The 11,371-nt window shown below is 40.6% G+C and overlaps 1 protein-coding gene across 1 annotated transcript in view; it reads right to left on the bottom strand.

Annotated features, from left to right (window-relative positions):
• Nucleotides 1–5,348: 5,348 nt before the first annotated feature.
• Nucleotides 5,349–11,371, bottom strand: part of Smp_180300 (hypothetical protein) — a gene marked incomplete at its 5' end in the record, with an annotated part of 21,914 nt that continues 15,891 nt past the window's right edge. The window contains 3 exons of the mRNA XM_018793872.1: nt 5,349–5,854; nt 6,137–6,358; nt 6,485–6,682. Of these exons, the coding sequence (XP_018648341.1) occupies nt 5,642–5,854; nt 6,137–6,358; nt 6,485–6,682 (633 nt within the window). The 3' untranslated portion in view covers nt 5,349–5,641. The remainder of the gene's footprint in view (nt 5,855–6,136; nt 6,359–6,484; nt 6,683–11,371) is intronic.

Here is an 11,371-nt window from a genome sequence, read left to right as displayed (position 1 = left end):
GTTTATGATAAACTCAAAAAGAGTAACGTCAGATGGAGCGGTACACATTATTGCTATGAATCATGTCTCACAAAGCCCCAAACCACTTACGTCGAATTCATGTTAAAAGTAGTGATACATCAATTATGCCTAACCCATTACGTCTATCATCAATTCAGTATCATTATATTGTTGGTTGACTTTCTTTCTGTTTTCTTTGACAAGTCTAGGCTCCAGTACATAATACTCCCATATGGAAACCACAAGGACATGTATAATACGTGTTCACATAAGGAAAACTAGTGTTTCTGAATGGCGTCACGGAATGAATGATGACCTTCGTTAAGACTAAACGCATGTTATGAAAATCAAGAAAACAGATGAAATGTATGTAGTAAAAAAGTAGGCCAGTTTGAATGCCCACTTACAAAACAATTTAATCTAATGGAGATTCTTGTAACTTCATATCAGATAGCATCAGTTCCCTCAAGACTACGGGTACACTTGCTGATGAGTGTCAAGTAGCATGAAACCCAGGTCTAGGGTTTCCTGTTGACTACCTCCAACCACCATCTTATATCAACATAGTGCACGCAATTCGAGTCACCTAGACTGGTGGCCACATTGCAACCTGATCAATAGGATTCGATCTGCACGAAGGACCTGACATACATGACATTGATCACCACCCAGTGATCAATCAACTGTAAGATAGCTTTGTGAACAGCATCCACCAGCTCTACAACAATTAACAATATGGTTAACAGTATTGGTTAGTTGACATTTGACTTATTCGCAAACATCATCATTATGGTGTTGTAGTTATGAAGACCTGTTTGAAACTGATTTCAACAACCAGGAAAATAGTTGGATTTTTCCTTAACTTTCCAAGTGAACTGGACCCAGCATAGCTCAACAAGTACAATAAACTCATATATATAACAAAACTCATGCGATTTCTACTTCGTAGCACCCATACAGATACGCTGAACAATGATTACTAAAGAACCAATGGTACTGCTGTCTAAAGCTAGTAGTGAAAGAGGATGATTTTATGATATGTTGAAGTAGTATTGAGCTTGAACAACATGCCTCATATGTAACCTCTAATCTGCTAGGTTCATTGATACAAGTTAGCGCTGGATACATTGTTTGAACCAAAACTATAAATTTACTAGCAATGATATAACAAGTTATCAGGCCAGAAACATAATCAGTTAAGTCCACAGGCCAAAACTATAAATTTATTTGATCGCTTTTTCATGGCAATATCTCAGACTCGTGTTTCATCCTATAGAAATGTATAATTTGTCTACAAGTCTTGAAACATATTGGTGGCATACTTAATTCTCCTATTTATTGCACATATATTGTAGCCAATTTTCGCCAACTATAGAGTATGATTAAGACGTTTCATCTGAAAAGACCTGTATCTTACACTTCCGATAAAGAAATTAACATCAAGCCCCAAAACAACAACAACATTATCCAAATGTCAGTATCATTGTGTCTCACTCAAACTTGGCTGATCCAGTTCCTATAATTACAAAGCCGAACGAATTGATAGGTATTTGTTCCGAGTTCCCTACCAGTCTGAGAGGACGACGTTAGCTGCTACCTTGATGTGTTGGTCGGACTTGCCTATCGTGATGGCCCAACTGAGCTGTGTTGGCTGGAACGTATGTTCCTGTAGGTTCTACCATGCCTGGCATGTCGATCGAAGAATGGTAAGACTAAAAGCAGCAACTCAAGATCTGAGGGCGAAGTCGTACTGCTGACTGCAGAGGGGTGTGACAGCAGTAAGGTGTTTCCTCTAAACAACCAGCATCTGCAGCGATGCTGCCTTCTCACAAGGAAGGAAGGGATTAGAAAAGGTCGACTCTAAAAATGTCACGCCTCACCTTACCTCACGGATTTCCGTCTCTGGCAATAAGGCCCTTTGAAGAACGGAGCTAACACAAGAAGGCCGTGCGTGACTGGCCTCAAGAAGTTGTTCTCTGGACTCTGCGGTCACGCTCCCAGGTCGTTAAGACCAACACTAATCCAACTTCTTTTTCAGGTCCCTCAAGAAATACCCTTCCACGGTATGGGCAGTTGGGAAGTGATATTAGCCCTCATACCCGTAACAGCACACGAGACCAAGTTGGTCACATTCAAGTCCTTCCTACACCGCCCAATAACTCCCTTATCTCCACGACTAACCTTTCTCACGTTCTTTTATCACCTCGCACCGCTAGGGCAAACGATTCGAGTACGCGGAACGTTGTTCTCAGTCTCCTGAAACCACGCTCTAAACTACATGTAGGAACTTTTAACGTCCGAACATTGTGCCGAATAGGACAACAGGCTTCCTTAGCAAGGACTTTGGGATCTCGCACCATCGATGTCTGCTGCGTCTCCAAAACGCGCACACAGGATCCGAGTAGCGTCATTCATTTGACCTCACTATTTCATAATAAAGAATCAACCTCATTCACGCTTCGTGTATCTGGAAGCCCTGATGCTGCTTCCCGTGGCTTCGCTGGCGTAGGTATAGCATTAAATCCTGGGACAGAACTAGCTCTTTCAGACTGGATCTCAGTAGACAGTCGTCTGTGCGCTGTCCAACTAAACGCAACAGTAAGGACTCGGAAAGATAGGGACAATCGTCGTTGCCTCTTCGTCGTCTCTGCCTACTCCCCCACTGACTGTAGCTCGGATGATGTAAAAGATGAGTTTCACAGAAAGCTTACCGACCTTTTCCGAAAAGCTAGGTGCCCTGATGTAGTAATAGTGGCTGGTGCCTTTAATGCTCAAGTAAGTAAACTAAGCGAAAAGGAAATACACCTGGGTGGATCTTATGGTGTCGTGGCTCAGAGGACAGATAATGGCGACCGTCTGTTGCAGCTATGCTCAGATAACCACCTGTTTCTTGCAAATACTAACTTTAAGCACAAGGAAAAACATCTTTTGACATGGCGACCCCCGAATTCGTCCCAACGTTGGACCCAACTAGACCACATCGCTATCAGCCACCGATAGAGGGGCTCGATAGAAGACTGTCGCTCATTCTGGAGCACATGTTTAGATTCAGATCATGCTCTAGTGCGAGCACGTATCTGTCTGCGTCTTACTGGACGTAGGAAAGACACTGCAAGGAAACCTCTTAGGGTTCTACCTAATGATAGGCAAGCTAAGAGTACATTTCAGGAACAACTAGAAAAAGTTGGGCAGCCATGGAAGTTGTGCCCACCCCGAGGCAGCGTGGAATGACATCCGAAAAGCTGTGGAAACAGCAGTGATATCTGCTAGTACGGTAAACCATAAGGTTAGGGAGAAACACTGGATCTCAGTAGCATCTACCGCACTGATAGATGCTCGGAAACTCATCTCATCTGGCTCTGAACATAACGAAGAGCGGAGTCAACCTAAGCGCAGGCTAATAAGAAGCCTACGCAATGATCGCTAACAGTGGTGGGTAGCGAAAGCAAGAGAAATGGAAAATGCAGTGGCAATAGGCAACAGCAGACAACTGTTCAGACTTGTTATAGAAACCGGTATTAGAAACCCAACTGTCAGCGAAACTATCTCAGATAAACATGGACATATCATTCATTCTCAATCCAGGAAATTGGATCGATGGGCAGAACACTTTAGGGATCAGTCCAACTGGCCTTCAGCCACGCTTCGGTTTTCCATGATCCCCAGTCGTCCTGAATGGCAAGCTAATGTAAATCCTCCAACTCTTTACGAGGTTGAAAAAGCTATAGGAAATCTGAAGCGAGGGAGAGCAGCGGGCCCTGACAAGTTTACCCCTGAGATTTTTAAGGATGAAGGTCCAGTACTAGCAGCGAAGTTGACTGAGGTCTTAGGTAGAACCTGGGAACTAGACGTAATTCCATCTGACTGGCCCCAATCACTGATTGCACCCGAGATCTGTTCATTCCACAACATATGCAAACCCGTGAATTACACCTTGGATTAGAAATATGTCCACTCTGTTTACGTTTAATTAGGTATCTAGGCTTTTGTCACCGATTTGAACCGAAGAACATTACAATCATGGAAAAATGAAGGTATTTCAAAAAAATACCTTACGCTCGTTCTTGAGTCTAATTAGTAATTACTTAGTATTTTAAAAATTTATGAATAAATGCATTGTTAAATCAACATCCGTTGGGACTGATCAACATATTGGTACAATGTTTTACAGAATTGAAAGCTATTTTAAAGTATATTGACAAAATACAATCCAAAGATTTCAATAATTGTTTAAAGCAATGCACTTGCTTGTGGTGTAGAGGTAGCGATCCTACTTAAACTCCGAAGTGCCGCAGAAAGGCAGCCACATACGCAAGTAGACCATAAACTTTAATGGAAACGATGAGTGGAAATCGGAGAAGTAATACCACTGCTTATCACACCAGAATGCTTTAACAAATTAATATATGAGAAACACTTCACTTTGCCATCGAAGCGAAAACCACTCGGAGCAGTTTTCAAGTTGAATTTCGAAATCTTGGTACATTTAGCCAAATGTCTGCACTAACATGGGACAGTCATTACGAAGCAAAACTGAAAAGACAATATGTTGTGCCATAAACTCCATTAGTTCCAACAAAATTTCCAGTGGTAACTACCTTATAACAAACGAAGGCAGTTATTCTCAACGTCTCCGAAGACCGTGCAAACTACAACACCGACAATGCAGTGTAGAGCACTCCGATTAACAAAAGAATGAAAACGCTATATACAAAGGCAAATGACTAAGAGTTATGCATTAAATTTAGTAAAATAGCTACTAGTGCTTCAAGATGAACCTCAATAGCTATTTGAATGACAGTTTCTTTACACCACAGAACGCGGAATGACAAGATGTAATGTTGCCACAACAGCAAAAACAATCACTGCTCTCACTTTATTCAGGACGTACATTTCTGGTATGGTACTTTGTGTGTACTATTCACATCCAAAAATAGATTCGACTACACGGATAATAATATCAAGACGGTTGGATGATTATTTACCCACTCTATTTTTAAAACAGTCGTGTCGGGCAAGGAATCACAAGTTCACAATATGATTATTATCCCAATTCGCTATCGAAAAGCCGATAACCAGATTCATTCATCAGCAAAGTTCAGTGGATAAATCAAACAATCCCTGAATACATTCACACTGACACATTCTATTAGTCTCAAATAATTTATCAGAGGCATTTCAACTGACAAGAACACCTACCACAAGGAAGTGTATACCAAATTAGACCCCGAGTCTACATCCGGAACTATAAATCGGAAAATGAAAAATGAAGAGGTCAAATTGTAAAACAAACAGAAACATTTCACTTTAAAATACGTTTTACTCGCAAACCAGGAAGGTTTTCAGGATAAGCGATGAATATCGCATTAAGCATATTTACGAGAATAGTATTTTACTTAAAAAACTTTGGAGAATGGAGAGCATAAAATATGAATTATGAATGGGTTCGCAAACCTTAACTATAGCGAAAACAACATGAAGTATTATCTACGAAATTCAATACTTATAAAATTGCGAAGTATGAATAAACTGCCAGAACAATTCAACACCTGATTGTTAAAATAGACGATCATCAAAATTTACAACAATAAATTAAATCATATAGTCAACTAAATATGAAACATTCAAACAACAATAACAACTACCTCACCTCACCAACTACCTCCCCAATATTCTCATTCTCAACAACATTAGAATCCAACGTCATCGACTCTGAACATTCTTTCCATGTCAAATTCGATACCATCTCATTATCCATGCATCCACTACCATTCAAACACTCCCCTGATCTCCTCATACCAGAGTTATCATTCTTCACATAATCTCTTCTCTTGCGAGTCCTAATTAGATCCACCTAAAAACATTCATCGATAAAAAAAGTTTAGCCTTACAGACAACTTAACCACGAACATATTCACAAAATGCTCATGTTGAACATTCCAAAACACAAAACTCTTCACCACCTACTCCTTCCTCTCCTCCAAACTCCCTCCCTCACACACTCTCTCATATACTCACCACGATCAAACAACAATGCTACTACAACCATTTCATGGTCATCACCAAACATGAACAACATCAAACTCATGCAATCTAAACACTCCTTACTTACTTACCTACCTACCTACCTACTTACCTTGTGGTTCGATTGACGTGCATGACGTAAAAGTGACGTTCTATGGCGATAACTCAATGAACACATGTCACATTTGAAGACAGTCGCAGTTAGATTTTCATTTGAAGCATCTTGTTCACTCGATGTTGTTGTTGTCGTCGTCGTCATTGTTGTTGTTGTTGTTATTCCTCCTGATGTCTCCAGTTCACTCGTCGATGGAGACATCGACTTCTTCTGTTCATCCTACACAAGTGAGGAATAGTTAGAACGCAATAACAGCCGTCATTATAAGAAAAACTTCACACACTTTTCATACTGTATCTAATTCCCCAACAAACAAACACACGCAAATTCAAAATAAATACTTACTTCAATGGAGTTGTTATGGTGACATTCAGTCGAAACCAAACGTTCATTTGTACAATCATGTTGTGAGTCTTCTGAATATGCTAAAGCAGTTACATTCTTGTCTAACGTAGAAAGACCATGAGGATCCAGTGATTTCTCACCTGAATTCATTGCAGTTTCATTATTGTCTGTATCGCCATTTGAATGTTGGTGATCAACCTGAATATGTGTTGAATAAATTGTAAAAATTAGAATGAATCAAACTAAGAAAACTACAGATGACTGGTTTAGATGGACGGAACATTCAGTGTCACATAACGACGATAAATGTTCAACCCCGTGTCTGACTATTTTATTGATAAGTCGAAACATAATCAGTAGGTTTAGGATGTAAGTTAATTACGCTAGCCTTGCAGAATGAAAAAGGTGAGACTGAATTTTAAAAAATAAACTCTCTACAGATCATTACTGTTTTTTACAAAATTTCATTATAGGAATGGAGTTCAAAACCAATAATCTTGACATATTGGAAAATGATTATCATTGGAAAAGAGGAATGGTATTCGACATTATTTTGTTCATACGCAGAACAACCGTTTATTATTAGGAGTCTAATAAACAGTGGAACGAAGTAACATTTAACAAAAGTTAACGATGATGTATAGTGGTTAGCAGTGGAATCCAGGACGCGCGTTTCGTCCTATTTGGGAGTCGTCAGCTGGATGTACCTGCATCTCAGAGTTGATGTTTACTCTGGGATTCAAACCCAGTAACTTTCGCTTCAAACGCCATCGCGTTATCCACTCGACCACTGAGTCCTGATAGCCACTTGCTTGTGCAATGGGATGAAGTTTAAATTCACTTAGTACTGTTTGTTTGAGTCTTCCCATTGATTTTTAGGACTGCAACTGGTCAGTCTCTAATTGGCGCATGTGTCCTAAAACATCAATGGGAAGATTCAAACAAACAATACTAAGTGAATCTAAAAGTTAACGATGTCTATTTATTTATTTATGATGTAGTGAACGAGAACTCAGGTGGGGAAGACCAATTTATTGCTTAATACAAAATTACAGAGTACTTTCCTAAAGTATGAAAACCATACATTAAATATATGATTTTCACACCTATCAGTTGTCCTTTACGTGCTTCCTGATTCTTTCAAATCTCTTGTTATTACATTTAATTTCTGTTTCCCCTTCTGTTCTCTTCAACTGGATCTTCTCAATCTTTTGCTGGCATGCATTCCACTTCCGATAGGTGCTACATACTACTTATGTTTGTCAACATAAGTAGCATACACCACAATGACATAAAATGGTTTTTATAAGTAAGAAACAATAAATCCATCACACAAAGTGAAGTGGCAGTGCAGTGTATAACCAAAGTAAGGTCATATGAGAATAAAAAGATCAAGAATTAAAGTTTATAGACCAACAAAAGATATAATTACAGTTTACTGTTTATGATAAACTCAAAAAGAGTAACGTCAGATGGAGCGGTACACATTATTGCTATGAATCATGTCTCACAAAGCCCCAAACCACTTACGTCGAATTCATGTTAAAAGTAGTGATACATCAATTATGCCTAACCCATTACGTCTATCATCAATTCAGTATCATTATATTGTTGGTTGACTTTCTTTCTGTTTTCTTTGACAAGTCTAGGCTCCAGTACATAATACTCCCATATGGAAACCACAAGGACATGTATAATACGTGTTCACATAAGGAAAACTAGTGTTTCTGAATGGCGTCACGGAATGAATGATGACCTTCGTTAAGACTAAACGCATGTTATGAAAATCAAGAAAACAGATGAAATGTATGTAGTAAAAAAGTAGGCCAGTTTGAATGCCCACTTACAAAACAATTTAATCTAATGGAGATTCTTGTAACTTCATATCAGATAGCATCAGTTCCCTCAAGACTACGGGTACACTTGCTGATGAGTGTCAAGTAGCATGAAACCCAGGTCTAGGGTTTCCTGTTGACTACCTCCAACCACCATCTTATATCAACATAGTGCACGCAATTCGAGTCACCTAGACTGGTGGCCACATTGCAACCTGATCAATAGGATTCGATCTGCACGAAGGACCTGACATACATGACATTGATCACCACCCAGTGATCAATCAACTGTAAGATAGCTTTGTGAACAGCATCCACCAGCTCTACAACAATTAACAATATGGTTAACAGTATTGGTTAGTTGACATTTGACTTATTCGCAAACATCATCATTATGGTGTTGTAGTTATGAAGACCTGTTTGAAACTGATTTCAACAACCAGGAAAATAGTTGGATTTTTCCTTAACTTTCCAAGTGAACTGGACCCAGCATAGCTCAACAAGTACAATAAACTCATATATATAACAAAACTCATGCGATTTCTACTTCGTAGCACCCATACAGATACGCTGAACAATGATTACTAAAGAACCAATGGTACTGCTGTCTAAAGCTAGTAGTGAAAGAGGATGATTTTATGATATGTTGAAGTAGTATTGAGCTTGAACAACATGCCTCATATGTAACCTCTAATCTGCTAGGTTCATTGATACAAGTTAGCGCTGGATACATTGTTTGAACCAAAACTATAAATTTACTAGCAATGATATAACAAGTTATCAGGCCAGAAACATAATCAGTTAAGTCCACAGGCCAAAACTATAAATTTATTTGATCGCTTTTTCATGGCAATATCTCAGACTCGTGTTTCATCCTATAGAAATGTATAATTTGTCTACAAGTCTTGAAACATATTGGTGGCATACTTAATTCTCCTATTTATTGCACATATATTGTAGCCAATTTTCGCCAACTATAGAGTATGATTAAGACGTTTCATCTGAAAAGACCTGTATCTTACACTTCCGATAAAGAAATTAACATCAAGCCCCAAAACAACAACAACATTATCCAAATGTCAGTATCATTGTGTCTCACTCAAACTTGGCTGATCCAGTTCCTATAATTACAAAGCCGAACGAATTGATAGGTATTTGTTCCGAGTTCCCTACCAGTCTGAGAGGACGACGTTAGCTGCTACCTTGATGTGTTGGTCGGACTTGCCTATCGTGATGGCCCAACTGAGCTGTGTTGGCTGGAACGTATGTTCCTGTAGGTTCTACCATGCCTGGCATGTCGATCGAAGAATGGTAAGACTAAAAGCAGCAACTCAAGATCTGAGGGCGAAGTCGTACTGCTGACTGCAGAGGGGTGTGACAGCAGTAAGGTGTTTCCTCTAAACAACCAGCATCTGCAGCGATGCTGCCTTCTCACAAGGAAGGAAGGGATTAGAAAAGGTCGACTCTAAAAATGTCACGCCTCACCTTACCTCACGGATTTCCGTCTCTGGCAATAAGGCCCTTTGAAGAACGGAGCTAACACAAGAAGGCCGTGCGTGACTGGCCTCAAGAAGTTGTTCTCTGGACTCTGCTCCCGTCGCGCCCAGGTCGTTAAGACCAACACTAATCCAACTTCTTTTTCAGGTCCCTCAAGAAATACCCTTCCACGGTATGGGCAGTTGGGAAGTGATATTAGCCCTCATACCCGTAACAGCACACGAGACCAAGTTGGTCACATTCAAGTCCTTCCTACACCGCCCAATAACTCCCTTATCTCCACGACTAACCTTTCTCACGTCCTTTTATCACCTCGCACCGCTAGGGCAAACGATTCGAGTACGCGGAACGTTGTTCTCAGTCTCCTGAAACCACGCTCTAAACTACATGTAGGAACTTTTAACGTCCGAACATTGTGCCGAATAGGACAACAGGCTTCCTTAGCAAGGACTTTGGGATCTCGCACCATCGATGTCTGCTGCGTCTCCAAAACGCGCACACAGGATCCGAGTAGCGTCATTCATTTGACCTCACTATTTCATAATAAAGAATCAACCTCATTCACGCTTCGTGTATCTGGAAGCCCTGATGCTGCTTCCCGTGGCTTCGCTGGCGTAGGTATAGCATTAAATCCTGGGACAGAACTAGCTCTTTCAGACTGGATCTCAGTAGACAGTCGTCTGTGCGCTGTCCAACTAAACGCAACAGTAAGGACTCGGAAAGATAGGGACAATCGTCGTTGCCTCTTCGTCGTCTCTGCCTACTCCCCCACTGACTGTAGCTCGGATGATGTAAAAGATGAGTTTCACAGAAAGCTTACCGACCTTTTCCGAAAAGCTAGGTGCCCTGATGTAGTAATAGTGGCTGGTGCCTTTAATGCTCAAGTAAGTAAACTAAGCGAAAAGGAAATACACCTGGGTGGATCTTATGGTGTCGTGGCTCAGAGGACAGATAATGGCGACCGTCTGTTGCAGCTATGCTCAGATAACCACCTGTTTCTTGCAAATACTAACTTTAAGCACAAGGAAAAACATCTTTTGACATGGCGACCCCCGAATTCGTCCCAACGTTGGACCCAACTAGACCACATCGCTATCAGCCACCGATAGAGGGGCTCGATAGAAGACTGTCGCTCATTCTGGAGCACATGTTTAGATTCAGATCATGCTCTAGTGCGAGCACGTATCTGTCTGCGTCTTACTGGACGTAGGAAAGACACTGCAAGGAAACCTCTTAGGGTTCTACCTAATGATAGGCAAGCTAAGAGTACATTTCAGGAACAACTAGAAAAAGTTGGGCAGCCATGGAAGTTGTGCCCACCCCGAGGCAGCGTGGAATGACATCCGAAAAGCTGTGGAAACAGCAGTGATATCTGCTAGTACGGTAAACCATAAGGTTAGGGAGAAACACTGGATCTCAGTAGCATCTACCGCACTGATAGATGCTCGGAAACTCATCTCATCTGGCTCTGAACATAACGAAGACACTTTTATACCTATTTGTAACGGGAACACATTCACAGGATAAAAATTCCGATAGTCACAAATTTGTATCC

This window comes from Schistosoma mansoni, chromosome 1 (assembly GCF_000237925.1).
Source record: "Schistosoma mansoni strain Puerto Rico chromosome 1, complete genome".
Classification (NCBI taxonomy): domain Eukaryota; kingdom Metazoa; phylum Platyhelminthes; class Trematoda; order Strigeidida; family Schistosomatidae; genus Schistosoma; species Schistosoma mansoni.
Note: the sequence above shows the minus strand (reverse complement) of the source record. Positions and strands in the feature narration are given on the sequence as shown.